Raw genomic sequence first — 16,589 nt, 5'->3', positions numbered from 1 at the left:
CCAGCGTCTGTTCACAGCCGTCTGTGAGCACACCCGTGCCCTGGGTCTTGCTCCTAACTGCGGGAGGACCCCCGCCCCCAGTGCAGGGTGCCCCAGAGACCCACCCCCACAGGCTTCCTCTCTCGGTGGCCTGGGCTACCCGTCTGCACACTCGGACGGCTGGCCGCCACTCTGCTGCCTTCTCATCACCCCAAATTAGGAACAGCCTGGCTCACTCCCTGCCAGGGCTCAGGGTCCCCCGCTTCCCGCTCATCTGTGTTTGCAATGAACTGCAAATAAAGTTTTTGTGGTCAAACCGCACGACGCTCTGCCCCCTGGTTATGTTCCATCCTCTGTCCTGTCCCCCCACCTCCAAGTGTGCTCCCAGCCCACCCAGGTCGCAGCTTCTCCACCAGCAACTGTGACAAAGGCCGCAGTTGTCCCCCAAAACCCGCTCCACCAGCTCAGTCGTAACACCCCCAGTTATCTGGACACAGGACACCCAACAGAAGGGCAGTTCCCAGACCCTGCGGAGCTGGGTGCAGCCATGTGACTAGGTTCTGGCCAAGGGGATTCCGGTGGACAGAAAAAGGCCCAGGGTGACCCCATCCTAATCCCTAGAAGCTATGACTAAGTGACCCGACATGCAAAAGGGGACTTTGTGGGTGGGATTAAGGAAAGGATCTTGAGACGGAACAGCCACCCTGGATTTTCATGGGGGGACCCAATGTAATCATAAGGGTCCTTGAAAGGGGGAGGCGGGGACCAGAACCAGAGGTCAGGCACCCCACCTGCCTCGGCCGGGTCCAAGCCGACTCCCCGGGAGGCCAGAGGCCCCAGGCCACCCCACTGCCCCTCAGCCATGTGGTCCACAAGGTCAATACAGGCTTATGCCTGATGATGCCAGAGCCTCTGACAACAGTGAAAACAGCAGAAAGCACTCAAGAAAACCGTCAACAGAGAAAACCGGAGAAGGTTTAGTATTCCACCACAACTTAAAAAAAGATATGAAATAATACCAATATAAAACATTGCATAGCAAATCACGTTTGTACAAAATCCAGTAAGAAAACATAATTTTATCATTTAAGATGATTCATAAAATACACTTTGCTGAGAAGCAAATCAACATCATAAACAGTGACGATCTCCCGAGCACAGCAGAGAGACACAAGCCCCGCGCTTCTCGGCGCCGTGCCCTCGCTGAGGACGCCCGCGGGGCTCACCGCGTGGCTGGCGCCGGAGTGAGAGCGGTCAGGAGCACGGCGCCCCCTCCACCCTCGGCCACGCTCACCAGTGGCCCCAGCAAGGCACGAGGGGAGGAGGGGCCAGAGCACGTGAGTCTGTCCCCGTGCTGCGGCAGGAAGGCCGTGCCGGCCCCTCCGGCCACCACTTCACTGGTAGGTGACCTTCACGCAGAAGGCCTCTTCGTTTTTGTCTTCGTGGTCGTTGATGTAAATCAGAATCTCTTCCTCCCCGGCGCTCTGGCGAGATGCAAACCGCAGGCCGATGGTGTAGGTCTCTCCTCCCCCAACCTAGACGCACGCAGGTAAGCATCAAATCCTAGCCCCACCCCAGCCACTACTCTCTCTATTCCGGCAAGTTCTACGTGCGCAACCCCAGGCTGACGGAGGATGTTAAGCTGAGGCTCCAGCCCCGGGTGCAGGGCTCGTGCGGGGCCCCCAGGCACCAGATGTTCCGAACTCCTTTCCCAGCGTCCCCGGCCACACCTGCTCTTCCCACGTCCCGGGGGACGCTTCCCGACTGAGGAAACACCCTCCCCTGGCCGCCAGGCTGCCAGCGCTGTACTTGCCTTGAAATACCCACAACAGAGGAAAGGCCAATTTGCAGGGCACTTACAGAGGAAAGCGCTGATAAACTGAGGGCAGGCTGGCCACCAGAACCCCCACAACGGTGCCCAGACAGGGGGGTCCCAGACGCACAGGCAGAAGAGCTCAATGAGGGGTGTCCGCTCCCCCCACCCCAGTGCAGAACGGCTCTGCTCCCTCCCGGGCTCTCAAGACCGTCACTGGATAGAAATGCTCCTAAACGCGGTGCTCACCTCACACCGCAGGGTCCGAGGGGCCCCCACACAGCCCCCCCACCGCCCCGCGCGGCGTTGCGCACCTGGAAGGACTCCTCCCTGAACTGCAGCAGGTCCGGGCGGTCGCTGAGCAGGCGGTAGGTCCTCGGGGTGGGGTAGGGGTTGGTGTAGGTGATGCGCTTGTTGGCGCCCTTGCCTTCCCCTGCGGCCAGCGTGATCTCGAAGGCCTGGGGGGGCGAGGACAGTCACCCTTCCCGAGCCGGCTCAGCTCGTGCGGCCCAACTTAGGGCACGTCCACGAATACGACAGACGGGGGCTCACCGTACAGGAGCAGCCCCACCGCCACCCCCAGGCCACAGGCGACGGAGAAGGCAACCCCTGCCTGAGATCGGGTCGTAGGACCAGGTGACAGGTGACGAACCACCCATACCCTGTGGCCTAGCACATTGCCCCTCCCCCACTGACCTTGGAAATGAGAGGAGGGCGGCACGAGAGGCACACGAGCCACGAGGCCACCAGCTGGTGGTAGTCCACATCGACCAGGTTGAGGTGGATGAACCGGGTCCCCGCCCTCCGGGGCGTCACACCCACATGCAGGTCCTGCACCCCGCGAGGGGGCAGCACGAACACACCTCCGGGGTCAGTCTTCGAGAGCAGAAGAGAACCGGGTCAGGACACGGCCCCTCGCGCTGTGCAGACCAGGGCTTCCTGGACGCCCGCGGCGCAGGGAACAAAGGGAACCCGAAGGGAATCCCAAGGAAACCCCAGCCGTCCCGGGGTGGGGGGGGGCCCATGTGCCCTGCACGAGGTCAGCAGGGGCCCGAGGGACAATGCCAGCCTCGCCCTCGGCATCACGGTGCGGCACGGTCCACACCGCCACCCATGCGGGCAAGTGCCCCCATGTGTGACGGTCCCCTGAGCGCCAGGGCTGCCCCGGCAGGGGAGACCTCAACGAGCTCCTCTCTCCACCCTGGCAAGAGGCAGGGAGTCCGCACAGCCCCCGTGACCCGGATTCTAAATTAACTGCAGAGTCGCTTTTAGCATTTACCTTCCACCAATCCTAAATATCGGCCTTTGGGGTTTCTAGGTCACTCATCCGGGATGGCGTTATCTACCAACCTGAATGAAGACGGCCAAGCCCCAAGCCTGTTCTCGGGACTCAGGCTGCCTGCAGCCAGTCCCCACGCCGTCCGTTCCCAGGGTGGGGTGAGGGTGAGGAGAGGCCAGAGGACACCTGGCGACCTACTGTCAGCTCCTGGGGGTGTGAGGTGAAAGCTCGCACTCTCCTAACCGCCTGTGTCCCCCGAAGGACAAGGGACAGGCGGGTCCGCTGGCCTGTGACACAGGACGCGTCCACGCGCTGTAAGGAGTGGAGGTGGATCCGCCATATTTGGACAGGTGTCGCCAGCCAGCGATCCCTGTGCGGGACGGAAGCACCAAGCGTGAGAGGGAAGCCAGGAGGAGGCCGACAAGGTGGCCAGGAGGACAGGGGCCAAGGGGCCAGGGTGGAGCCCGGCCGCTGTCACGTTCACACCACTTGGACTCTCCACCACGACACCCTGCATGAATGACGACGCGGGCTTCTGCCAGAAATCAACAATCCCACACCAGGTGGTCTGGGGCGAAGCACGTAACATGGAAGTGCATGTGGGCTTAGAGGCCATGCGGGCCTGAGCTCGAGGGCCCCATCCTAGCTGCCTGGGGCCACAAGACACGGACCCTTCCTGTGAGTGGGGCTCAGGGGCGCTGCCCCTTGTCCACACAGCCCGAGACGGGCCCTGAGCTCAGTTAGCCCTGCCCCAGTCCCGGACGTGCTATTCGAAAGCCCCCAGCCGGCCCCACTTTTAAAGGGTCCTCAAGGGGTTGGGATAGGAGACTTCCGAGGAAAAGGTAAAGGAAAAGGGTCATGTCGACCGAGTGAGAGAAGCAGGAGGTGATGTGATCACCATCTCAGGCATCGAAGGACAATGGCCGCCACCTCCCGTCTCCCCTCGTTGGAACCAGGCACCGTTCTGGCGCAGACAGCACCTTGGAGGGTGCCCCCAGGCTGCCGGTGCCTCTCTGAGCAGAGGGCGCTCTTTGCGAGGCCCCTGCCAGTCCTGGAGTCTCACCTCCCGTGACCAAAGACCCAACAACGACCCCTGTCGGGAGCTCGGGAAGGCCTGGGCTGGCCCTTCCAATGCCAAAGCCAGAAGTTTCTCACCCACGCCCGCCCCTCCAGACCTCCGGGGTTCGGGTTCTCGGACTTACGTGTAAACGAGGACAAAGAAGTCTTTGCTCTCTGGGCTCCGACCACTAGCCACCTTCAAGAACACGTCCCGTGGCTCCCCAGGGCCCTGCCGGACATGGGCACACCCTAAGGACACCGCCTGCCTGCCCACTCCGAGCCCAGCCCCCTGAGCCACACGAAGTGAAAACAGGCATGAACCAGGCTCCCTTCCCCCCAACAGGTGTTTAATTTTCAGTATTAGTCAGAATTCGCTATCTTTTCTTACTGCCAAAAAGAAAATCATTAACTTCTCGATTTCATATTGAGTTCAATAATTATATTCTGCAGGAGACTTTATCCAGTTTCCTAACCAGTCATAATACAATTATTGCCATTATTCTTTACACAATGGCAATTAATAAGTGGCTTAATTACCACTCAATCTATTCACTCTGCTTCACGCCTTTTTTCTTTCATTTAAATTCAGATCATCAAAGAGCTGATCTACCAGCAGAAGAGATGAGAATTCATGCATAAAGCTCCCACAAGGATGTCCAAATAGCCCTTAAGCACCTGAGAAAGACACCACTTAATGGAAACCTCACAATGAAGAGGCCGCAGGAGGTCAGGGGCTTGGACGACAGGAGGAGGGCCGGCTGGGAGATGGGCTAAGCGGGACTTACCACATTCTGGGTCTCACAAATGACGTTCGGGTCGCTACATCGGACATGGACCTGGGGTTCCTCGCCAGGTCTTCCCACAGGAGCACCTGGTGAGGGGGATCATCCAAACAAACATCTTGGGGAGCCTGGGTGGCTCGGTCGGTTGAGCGTCTGACCTGACTTCGGCTCAGGTCACGAACTCACAGCTCTGGGAGTGCGAGCCCCGCGTCGGGCTCTGTGCTGATGCCTCGGAGCCCGGAGCCTGCTGTGGATTCTGTGTCTCCCTCTCTCTCTGCCCCTAACCCACTCACATTCTGTCTCTGTCTCTCTCAAAAATGAATAAACATTAAAAAAAAAAATCTTTTGGGGCGCCTGGGTGGCGCAGTCGGTTAAGCGGCCGACTTCAGCCAGGTCACGATCTCGCGGTCTGTGAGTTCGAGCCCCGCGTCGGGCTCTGTGCTGACAGCTCGGAGCCTGGAGCCTGTTTCCAAATCTGTGTCTCCCTTTCTCTCTGCCCCTCCCCCGTTCATGCTCTGTGTCTCTCTGTCCCAAAAATAAATAAAAAACGTTGAAAAAAAAAAATTAAAAAAAAAAAAAAAAAAAATCTTTTCTAGACAGGCCTGGCCCGTCACAGGGGCTCAACAGACGCCCGCCGGGCGGTGGGCAACGCCACCCTACCCCAGTCCCGCCTGCTGGGGCACCGGCACCTCCGCTGGGAGCCACGGCCTCGGGGCCTTCTCCAAAGGGAGGGACCAAAGTAGACGGGTGGGCAGGGGGGAGACGGCGGAACAAGGCGCCCTCGTGCTCTGAAGGCACCGGGCCGGAGCCACGCAAGTGAGTCGGGAGCGGGAGGCACGCGCGCGCTCCCCGCACAGCCCTCGGGGCCGAGGAGGCGCCAGCGGCCGGCCAAGGACACGCCCCGCCATCTCAGAGCACGCGGGAAAGTGGCCGTTTCAAAATCCAAAATGCAAAATTCAAAATGGCAGAACGTACGGACGGGTCACAGGTTGGAGTCCGAGCAGAGCATCGGCGGATAACACGATGATGCCACTCGTGCCCCCCTCGGGGAAAGGCCCCTTCCCGTCCGTGGAGCCTGGCAGACGCGCGCCGCGGGGACAGCCGGGACCTGCCTGGGAGCGTGTGCCAGGGGGGCAGGCGGATGGCCTTCTTCAGGAAGGTGAGCTCCGGGTGGTAGAAGCGGAAGACCCGGTCCGCCGCGGGGGGCTGGGTCTCCACGGTCAGGCAGAGCACGGCGATGGGCTTGCCGCCGCCGCCCCGGAACAAGACCTGCGGGAGCGGGTGGCGCCAGCGTCAGGACCGGCCCGCGGGCTCCGGAGAGCCGCCCGCGCCACGCCCGTGTGGTCTCGGCGGGCCCGCTCGCCCCCGGGGGCGGGGGAGGGGCGGCCGCATCCGGAACGGGGCAGAGTCCGCGGCGGCGCCGGCGCCGTACGCCCACACCGAAGGGGCGGCACCCGGCACGTGGCTGCACGCGGGCACACCCCTGGGACACACGGGTCACGCGGGGCGGCCGCGACTGCCATGTCTCATCAGCCAGCCGCGCCCCTCAAGCGCCGCTGACGGAGGTTTGCAGCCCAACGTCAGCCTCATCCGCCTCCACCAGGCATGCGCGCCGGGAAGGCGTTCGGGGGCCTGAAGCTAGCAGAGGGCAGCGGAGCACGAGCTGTCTGACTCCGGGCGGGAAGAGGGGGCTGTACCTAAAGCAGAATGGCCACACACATAAACTTCCTTTTAAAAAAAAAGTTACCTAACTTCTCTATCCCAAAGAGGCACTGCTGTGGACGAGGGACGGGTGTCTTCCTTCCCCGAGCCCTCCGGGCCCCTGAACGGGGGCAGGCAGGCAACCTTCCCACGTCCCCAGAGAACCTGGGCCTCCATTCAAACCCTCCACACACCGGACAGACGTTCCGCACGGGCATGTTTGATCGTGGAGTCCCTCAGATGTACACACATAGAAAGCTGTCCGTGTAAAACTACATTCGAGTCACAAATCGTAACAGGACGGCCACCAAGAGCCCACATCCCCGCGGGGACGGCGCCGCCATCCACGCCGCTGAGCTCTGGGTGCCCCGCCAGCCCCGCCCGAAGAAGCAGCCCTTCCGGACTCCAGGGGCGCCATCCTGGCTTTTCTTTGCTGGTTCCCCCACCTTCGGCCCCTCAAGGAGAGCTGCGTGTGGTTGTGCCTATTCGGACCTTCACCCGAAAGGTCTCCTTCCCTGTCTCACGTGTGCTCACCCGACTGCAAGAGCAGCTCCCACAGGCCCGTCATCTGTGCCCGGACCCTCTGGCCAGAACTGCACCCAACGCTGAGACTTCAAGCCAAACACCACCACGCATGGATCCAGCTGCCCGTGCTCATTACACGCCAGGTCTCTGCCCCCCACTCTCGCGGCCGGGCCCCCCCACACCAGGTCTCTGCTCCCCAGGCGGCTCCTGGAAGCACAGAGGACAGCCAGGCTCCGGAGGAGGGAAACTTCCGGTCAGCCTCACCCAACAGGAGCTCTCCCTACAGCGGGGCTTGGATCCAGAGTGCGACTGTCCATACCGCAGACCCTGAACGGCAGGATGGCGCCCTCCTCGAGACAAGCCTCAGGCTCACCACCCACGCTGAGCCCCCGAGTCTTAGGATTTCTGGCTTCTTCCCTCTGTTCCCTAGCACAAGTGGGGGCGAGTAGCCGCTTTCTGCCATGTCTACCTCCTTGAAGGCTTCGAATTCTGGTTTTACCCTTCCAGTGACCTGGTAACGTCAGGAGTTAGCCTAGTTAACGGTGCTTTGAAAGGGAGGGCGGTGCCGGAGGGAGGGCAGGTCCCGCGTCCAAGGCCGGCCACAGCCGAGAAGCAGCAAATATAAACCTGCGTTCACAATGAGACTCCAAAAACTGGGCCATCTCTGGAGGTTGCTAGGGCACAATTCATTATTTTGAAAACTGATAAATAAAATGAAAGAGTGCAACATGTACCCTGACTTTCCGGTGTAAAGTATCTTTGAGGCGCAGGGCGCCTGGGAGGCTCAGTCGGTTGGGCGTCCGACTTCGGCTCAGGTCGTGATCTCACGGTTCATGGGTTCGAGCCCCGTGTGGGGCTCTGTGCTGACAGCTCAGAGCTTGGAGCCTGCTTCAGATTCTGGATCTCCCTCTCTCTCTGCCCCTCACCCACTCACGCTGTCTTTCCGTCTCTCGCTTTCTCTCTCTCTCTCTGTCAAAAATAAACATTTTTTTTTTTAATTAAAAAAAAAAAAACGACATTTCAGGGCAACCACACTGCTGGTGGGAAATGCTTATTTCCGGCAGAATCACAGCAAACAAGCACAGGGAGAAGGAGAAAAGTTGAATCTCCCCGTTTTCCACCCTGAAAATGAGCGTGGGCAATGAGTCCGAGGTGGACAGCAGAGGCAGGGCACGGGATCAGTGGGCCCGGACTCACACAGACCAGAGACAGGCGAGCACAGAGTGGACCGTTGGTGGCACGGCAGGGACAGTGGCACCGTCCTCACGTGTTGTGGGTGAACTCCTAAGATTTCTGGGGTTTGCTTTCAAACTCCAAATTCACGTGAGGAAAAGGTATCAGCCTCTCGGACTTCATCCACAGCCCTAATAAAGCTCTGACGTATTCCTTAAACAAGGTAAAGCTGTGCCTCCACGTCCAGGTAAAATACAGCCATTTGCACTGGTGATGGGGCCGTGGGCACAAGCTGCCACCACGGTGAGACGAGGACACAGGCCTGCCATTGGGAGCTGGCTCCTCATCTGGGACTCACTGGAATCCTCTGTCCTCGGCAGCGATGGGGCAAAACCTTGTCGCTTCTGTTTTTACTTTCAAACTACTTCAAACGGGCATTTGTCTCCCCCAGAAAAGCTTCAGAAACTCCTAACAACAAGCGTCCCAAGCTCTCACTGAGAACACTCTGAAGGCAGGCAGCTGTGTGTGCAAACACGCTTCCCTTAGAGGTGGCAAGAGGATCCCCAGAAGTAGCCCTCCCCCGCCCCCTGCACTGACTCTGGGGGACGCGGCAACGCCGCGGACGAGGGTCACGGGGCCCGTCTGACCCCCTCCCCCTGCACTGACTCTAGGGGACGCGGGAACGCCGCGGACGAGGGTCACGGGGCCCGTCTGACCCCCTCCCCCTGCACTGACTCTAGGGGACGCGGGAACGCCGCGGACGAGGGTCACGGGGCCCGTCTGACCCCCTCCCCCTGCACTGACTCTAGGGGACGCGGGAACGCCGCGGACGAGGGTCACGGGGCCCGTCTGACCCCCTCCCCCTGCACTGACTCTAGGGGAAGCGGGAACGCCGCGGACGAGGGTCACGGGGCCCATCTGACCCCCGTGTGTGGTGGCCGCATGCTGGGACAACTGCACTTGCAGGGCCGTGGGGCGGCACACACAAACCAAGAGCTGCAAGGGGCCAAGCAGCCAGGGAGACGCTTCCACCCCAGACGCCCACCCGGAGGCTGTGCCAGTATCGGCTGAAGCTGCCACCGCCCCGTCAGGACACGAAAGTCCACCCCTGGGGGCCCTGCCCCACCACCACCCTCCCTGGCAGCAGGGGCAGGGAAGGGCCGAGGCCGGGACCCAGCGGCCGAGTAACAACAGAAATCGTGAACACCTCACCGGGTCAGCTCAGAGGACACCTGGCTCTCGCCGCAAGAGCCTGCGAATGTCGGGGACCGGAGGCCTCCCGCCCCCTTACCTTGGCGTGCTTGGTCGGCGTTGCACTGCACTTCTGGGGCGATCCGGGGTCCGTGCCCTTCTCAGAGCTCGGCTCAGCAGGGGCCTGTGAGACACCAATTGGCACCAGTGAGTCAGGGGATGGGAGTCGGAGGCTGACAGGCACTATAGAAACAGCTGTCCCCTTGGGGCCCCCGTGCACGGTGTCCTTTGCTCTCACGATAACCATCCAGGCGGCCGCTGTCACGAACCAGCCTCGCTACCCCAAAGAGGAAGCAGGAGCTGCCATGAGCGTGCAGGCCACCAGACACGCGACCCCGCTCTGCCTGAAGCCAAAGGCCTGATCTTCACTGTCCCTACGACCTCTCGTCCCAAAAGTGCACCCGAAGAGCCTGCACCGGGATCTGTGCGCCTCCGAGAGTCCCTCAGGCCCCTTTAAGTGAGGACCCCGTCCTACAGAACTGACCTCAAAAGTCAGTAAAACGGATGAACCGCGCACCTCACACCCCCCCCCATCACACGGACACGTAGCACTCACGTCCCTCACTGGAAACCCCCACGCCCGCATTTCCCGCAGCAGCGCGCACGCCACGGAAGACGTGGGCAAACAGCATTAACTAGAGAACACGAAGTGCTGGGAACGTTCAACCCGTTCGCTCTTCTGAGGGAAGGGGGCGGTTCTGTGCCCACGCGGATAAGAGCATTCAGAGGGGACGGGCCGGCCCTTCCCGAGGCCCGCCGTGGACACGCACGCGCAGGGGCCGGTGGAGCGGGTGACACCCGAAGGCTAATCGGCCTGCAGCACGGAGGGACAGGCAGAAACAGGCCACCGCTACTCAGCCTGGCGCGATTCCCCCGCATGCCTGTGCAGCCCGGCCGGCCCTGCAAGGGCGGCCTCCCCACCTGCCCCACGGAGAAGGTCTGGTATTTGAAGGGGATGTGGGCGGTCTCCCGGGGGCGCAGGAAGAGCTGTGGGGCGAGGCCGCCCCGCAGATGGAACATGTCCTCTTCCACAGGCGTGTGCAGCTTGGCCGCGTCTTTGAAGAACCTCCACTCCCGACTGTCCGAGATGATGCTAGAAGGCGGGGGAGACGCGCTGCTGAGGCATAAACGTGCTTCCTGGCGAGTCCCTTGCCCGCCCGCTCAGGGATGGCTCCGGGGACGGAGGACCCCGTCGGGGCCGCCGCTCACACGCACCTCAGCTCAGGGCTGTCCACCTCGATGGTCACCGTGTGCTGCGTGTTGTGGGGGTTCCGAAGGGCGAACTCGAAGAACTCGGCGGTGCCCAGCGTGACGTGCACGGTGTGCCTCGTGGTGATGGCCAGGCTCAGCGCGCTGGTGATGCTCTCCGCCTTCGTGCGCTCCCGATAGGCAGCAATGACCTGCAGGTCGCGTGCGTGCTGTGCGCGGACGCTCTGCTGAGCCTGCGGGGACACGGGTGCCCAACCGGGCCACAGTCCTGGCCTCACTCTCCCTCTCAAGGACTATGTGGCCACCTCCCCACCCCCGCCCCAAATACCAAACTTCTGCTGGAATCACCACCACCCCCCTCCTCAGCCACCTGGGTTGGCTCCACCCCAGCTCCAGAGGACAGAGGACAATGGGTCTACGCAGCACTCCGGGCTCCTCGGTGCCCTGTCGAGGTCAACCCCCGGGGAGGCAGGGTCTGCCCTGCGTGTTCCCAAGAGACTACAACCGCCCATGAGGCCAACTCCCCCCAGGGCCTCGAGGCTGGCATCTGGGCGTAGTGGGGAGTTGAGTAGAAGCAGAGGTTGTCAACAAAAGAGGAAAGAATGGCCTCAGAACTAAGACGGGACAGGCTGGCTGCGCAGGTCTCCAGCGTAGCAGCAGGAGCCTACTCTGCGAGCAGGGCCCCGAATGACCTGAGCTGGGCCAGAGTCCAGACAGTGGGCCCGCTGCCTCAGTGGGGCTCAGCCACGGGTCCCTCATCCACCTCCTCCCTCGATGCCCTGACTCCTTGGGCTTGGCCAAAATGGGGTGTTCTAGAGGCCAGAGGCCAGCCTGCATCTTTTGTGTGACTTACTAAGGAGTGAGGCCTGTGGAGGCTGCCCCACAAGATCTAAGACCTAGAAGGGGACCCCCACACTGGGGAGGCCCCGTGCTGAGAACCTCTGAACACCAGGGAGGCCCAGGCATCAGAGGGCAGGGCCGCTTGGATGCCTGTGGACTTCACCTCAAGAGGTAAGGACAAAATTTGGTGTAAATTACTTGGATATTGACTTTCCAACATCCTTTGCCCCCCGCCCCTGGCAAGGGGAGCCTTCCATTTCTCCCTGTGGATCTAGAAACAGGAGGGGGGTTGTGTCCACACTGGAGGCTTCCCTACATGGACACCGATGATTAGTGCTTCTTCACAGAGTATGGGGCAGCACGGCTAGACAAAATTTAGGCCGAGAAACAGAACACAGAGCGGCTTTCCAACCAAATTGAGGCAGTGCACTATTCTGACCCACTCCCAAGTTGTGGGGACAAAATCTGAACTGCCCCCCAGTGGATAACACACGGCAGGCTCGAGGGGAGAGGCTGGGGCAGGGCACCACGACATCACTGCCTGGTTTAGCACAGACCACACGGTGAAAGGCCACAGGCGGAGTCGGCATGACCCTGCGGGTTGTGAGGAGGGCTCCTCGCCGGTCCCGCGCCCTTCCATCCATACCACAGAGGCGGCTATTACCAGGCGGCCCGGGCCTCCCTCCACCCCACTGACACGGGCAACTTCTCTGATAGAAAGTTCTGGAGTAGGAGCCAGGCAGCCACAGCCCTGCCCTCCCTTGCCTCTTCCTCTTGGGACCCGCCTGCCTGGACACAGCATCAGATGCTCACTCTGGTCCTCGCCCGCGGTGCGGGGTGGCGGGGAGAAGGTGCTGCCGTATGGCCTTGCCCAGGCGGCTCGGGTCTGGCCTTAGCTCCATACTCCGTGGCTCGAGCACCATGCCAAGTCTCCAGGATCCGCTTTACGGTCACTAGAGTCATCAGTACCAGAGATGACACTTTGGTCTCCCTCTGCCATACTCCTGACTTCTCAATTCAAGATCCAGGCAGGCAAAGGGTGAGGACACTTACCGGATCCCTCGGATCCCAACAGGCAGCAGAGCCCCTCCCTGCATGTCCCAGTGACCAGGTCAAGGGCGAGCGCGTTACCCTGCTCTGGTTGGGCAGCTGTCCTCCGTGGCACTTGGCACAGGATGGCCACGTGAAATGGGGGTACTGCTGCCAGACGGCTACCGTGAGGGATGATCCGGGGGCTGTGGGAGTGGGAAGAGGCGGGGGCGGGTCCCAGGGGCCTGACAGCAGCAACCTAGGACTGCCTGGCAACACCAGGCTCAGAGTGCTGGGCACCTGCTCAAACACGGAACAGCCGGTCTGGAGCCCAGGCGGGGGGCCCTGGGGACCCCACTGCTGCACAGACCTGCGTGTGCTGGGCTTTGTCACTGCCACCTCAGAGGACCCCCCCACACACACACATACACACACAAGGAGACAGCCTGCCAGCCCTCCTCCCCAGGCTCAGGGGGCGGAGAAGGGGCATTTGTGGAGAAGGCGCCCAGACCGAGGTCTTCCCGCAGCCTGGGACTCGCACACAGCACACAGCAGCTGAGGCTGACCGACACCAGAAGGCAGGGCCGGCCACTGCCCCGGGCACCGGACACAGATGAAGGGGGGCCACCCGCAGGTGGAGGCAGTGACTGTCCCAAGCAACAGCCAGGATGCGAACACGGGCATCTGGCCTCTCTCCACGCTCTCCCACTGGCCCAAGAGGCCCCCAGGCCATCAGCATCCCTCGAGTCTGCCGGGGAAGAACACCACACCCAGCGCTGTTCTCTGCCTCCCGAGGTGCAGCCTCCGGGACCCAAGACCACCAGGCGGCATGAACCCGTCAGGCACCAAGGACCAGGCCAGGGGCTCAGCACCTCTGCCGGGACAGCCTCTCCACTTCCAGCGCTCCTCGCCCGGAGGACGGTGGATGCCCTGAGCTCCTACCCTCTCTCCCGGAGACGGTTCTAGATGCGAGGGAAAGTGCCGCGTACCCGACAAGCCAAGTCACTCTCAAGATCATGAGAATTTGGTGTAACGTTTCCTCATACTTAGAAATCCAATTACTTCCAAATTCACTGCTGTATTCAGAATGAGGGCTCCGAGCTGCTGAATCTCTACCAGAACGTGTCAAATAGGAGGAGACACTTCCCCCGCCCCCGATATAAGAAGAACAACGACACCAGCGCCGACTCTGGCAGCTGCCTCACTGAGCACGCGCAGTGCGCCAGGCCCACCGCCTTCCGGGGCGGGGCTGCTGGAGAGCCCAGGTGGCTACCGACGGAGCCAAGGGGCCTCGGAGCCACCAGGCCCCTCAGCAGCTGCCGTAGGGGAGGAGGCCCATCCAGAGCCCGGCCCCGCCAGCTCACTCCGGGCCTCTCCTCTCCCACCACAGTCTACATCTTGCTCGCTGAGCTGTTTGCGCCTCTCTCCCTACAGCCCCCGCCTCAGGGCGGGGAGCCCTCTTCCCCAGCTTCTGGGAGCACCAAGGGCCGAGCAGGCTTTGCCCCTGGAGAAGACACATCTCTCCAGACACCTGCCTGCCTTCATGTGGACGGTGACCCTCAAACATCTTTCTCGAGATCCCTGCGGCTTCTTGATTCCAGGAACCCTTCAGGTACAACCACCCTCCTGTCATTTTGGGGCCGCACGATTTTACACCAGGCTCTTCTTTAGATTTTTAGCCCAAAATGGGAAGTTTTCTGGTCGGGATGACCAGTTGATTTGCACTCACAGCCCAAGACACGGAAACCGTTCGCAGCTCTGACCCCAAACCCGGGGGACCCTCAGGATCCCCCGTGGAGCTTCCGAAGAGCCCCGGTTCCCAGGACCCCGGCCCGACTGGACGCAGGATTCGCAGGCGTGCCGCCCAGGAATCGGCTTCTGTCAAAGCTCTCCAGGTAATTCTGGCTTGAAAACCTCCCTTGATGGCTGAGAGGTGCTATCTCCCCTACATTCTACAAGTAGGATTTGGGAGGGAGAGAGAGAACCACGCGGGGGAAGAGGGGACAAAGGACAAGGCTGCTTCCGCTCACGATGACTTTGCCCCCCACCCCCTACCCTGCACGGGGACACCCCGGGGGCAGCGGGGGACGGACGAAGCCCTCACCAACATGCTGGCCCCCCAGCAGCTGAGCTCTCCTCGGGACTCCTGAAGGCGCACGGACCTCATCCGCTCCAGCTTGCGCCTGCGGACGGCGTCCCCCTCGCGGCCGGCGCCCTGGGGCCCTTTGCTCCTGCGCTGCGTGGGCACAAACAGCATGGCGGCCAACTCACAGTCCACATCAGCCAGCTTCTGTGCTTGGACCACGTTTTTTACTGCTGGAAGGTCAAGAGGGAGCAAGAAGTTAAAGTGTAGAGTTCACGTTCTTTAAGCAGACCCGGCAGCGGGCCTCCAGCCACCTCACCCAGGGAGGGAGCCCGGCGATGAAGACGGTAAGCCTATAACCTGGTCTCCACAGTGTCCCTCCCTGCCTCCCTCCCGTCACTAGCCTTTCAAATGAAGGAACTGATCTCGGTCCTTACCGACAAATTAATACACTATTGGATGATTTTCCAGAGGAGAAAAAGATCAGTGTTCTAGAAGATGATGCTCCCTGGGTTCTCAAGGGCTGCCGACACCCTCACCCAGGACATCCACCACTCTGCGCTCTCAGGTCCTCAGACCCACCTGTGTGCTCCCATCAGGAATCAGGGGCTCTGAGGAGTTGCCCACTTGGACTGAAGCCCCAGGCGGCCCAGGAGTGGGTGGGGCTCAGACCAGACCCGGCCTCTAGAGCTCATGCCCTTGACTCTGCACCTGGCTGCCTCTAGACAGCCGGGCCCCCAGGGCACCGACTCCTTTGGGGGCCTCTGCTCAAACCACGGATGTACACAAAAGCCATGTTCGCAGACAAACGGAAGCCGAAATAGGCCAGACACCAGCAGGAGCCTGAAGGCGCTGCACTCCCTCAGGTGACAAAGCCACACGTGGCTCACACCAGGTCACAAGCTGACACATGAGGTTCCCGGACCACCACTCAGCTGGCGCAGGTGGGCAGATGAGAAGGAGCAACCAGCTTAGGACTGGGCCCTCCCTGACTCCTGGGACCAGCGGACCCCACGGGAAGTGAGTGTCTATTTTAAAGGTGTTTAGCTGCTTTTCAGATGCCATGAGTTGGTTTAGACTAGTAAAATGTCCACCCCAAAACAATGTTTCTCACATCTGCGGTACAGCCATGTGCGGGGGGCGACCCCACCCGGGCAGGGTTGGAGCGGCCTGAGGCCCACAGTCCCGAGGGGAGGAAACGGGCAGAAGACAAGCAAGGCTGGGGGTTAATCCACGGGCTCACATGTCAGACTGAGTCACTCAGTCCCGAAGAAACCAGAAATGGGATTCCAGCACTGCAGAGCCTAGAAGCACTTCCTCAAACTCTGCGCAACGTCCCACTTCCCAAGCCTTGCCCGGTGGGGGAAGACAGGCTGTCCGATGAAGCGCCCCGTCCTCTGGCTTTGATCCAACAGGCCCCGGGTCGGGAACCAATGACTCCAGAGACTCTCAATTCGCTCAACAAACCCTCACCGGTCACAGCTGCCTGCGCTGTCTGGCAGAGTCCCTGACCTGCTGGGTCCCGAGGCCGTGCCTTTCACAAATACTCCTAGCCTGTTCTTGGACCGGCCAGGGATGGAAAAATACCAGCCCCTAAGTGAGAAGTCTGGATTCCCACCCAAGTTCACCACCCTTACCCACTCAACGGGCCACATCACAAGATCTCCTCTGCCTCAGTTTCTTCAACACTACAACCAGGAAGCCGGGAACGCCTCTCAGCCTGACTGGATCACAGCTCTCAGACCCCTCTGAGCATCTGGAGCCCTGGGGCCCCTCTCCCAGGAAAGTGTACGAACACCCACAAAGTCTTGGCTGGAGTTTCAGGGAGCTCGTGGGGTCCCGGAGGCCTCAAGGAGCGGGGGCTTC

General features: G+C 61.2%; 1 protein-coding gene across 8 annotated transcripts in view; it reads right to left on the bottom strand.

Moving 5' to 3' along the window:
- Positions 1–936: 936 nt before the first annotated feature.
- The window catches only part of NPHP4 (nephrocystin 4), a 110,977-nt gene continuing 95,324 nt past the window's right edge, over positions 937–16,589 (bottom strand). For 6 of the 8 annotated variants that reach the window (XM_058719311.1, XM_058719312.1, XM_058719310.1 and 3 more), the window contains 11 exons: positions 14,745–14,956; positions 10,778–11,004; positions 10,484–10,655; positions 9,603–9,686; positions 6,025–6,181; positions 4,916–5,001; positions 4,274–4,359; positions 3,270–3,441; positions 2,489–2,668; positions 2,107–2,250; positions 937–1,514 (listed from right to left, as the gene is read on the bottom strand). In XM_058719311.1, coding sequence (XP_058575294.1) covers positions 1,374–1,514; positions 2,107–2,250; positions 2,489–2,668; positions 3,270–3,441; positions 4,274–4,359; positions 4,916–5,001; positions 6,025–6,181; positions 9,603–9,686; positions 10,484–10,655; positions 10,778–11,004; positions 14,745–14,956 — 1,661 coding nt within the window. In that variant the 3' untranslated portion in view covers positions 937–1,373. Of the gene's footprint in view, positions 1,515–2,106; positions 2,251–2,488; positions 2,669–3,269; positions 3,442–4,273; positions 4,360–4,915; positions 5,002–6,024; positions 6,182–9,602; positions 9,687–10,483; positions 10,656–10,777; positions 11,005–14,744; positions 14,957–16,589 lie in introns of those variants that run through there. The other 2 variants (XM_058719315.1, XR_009258466.1) reach the window with 2 other exon arrangements.

The sequence above is a fragment of the Neofelis nebulosa genome, chromosome 2 (assembly GCF_028018385.1).
Source record: "Neofelis nebulosa isolate mNeoNeb1 chromosome 2, mNeoNeb1.pri, whole genome shotgun sequence".
Taxonomy (NCBI): domain Eukaryota; kingdom Metazoa; phylum Chordata; class Mammalia; order Carnivora; family Felidae; genus Neofelis; species Neofelis nebulosa.
This window is presented reverse-complemented; position numbering and strand designations above follow the sequence as displayed.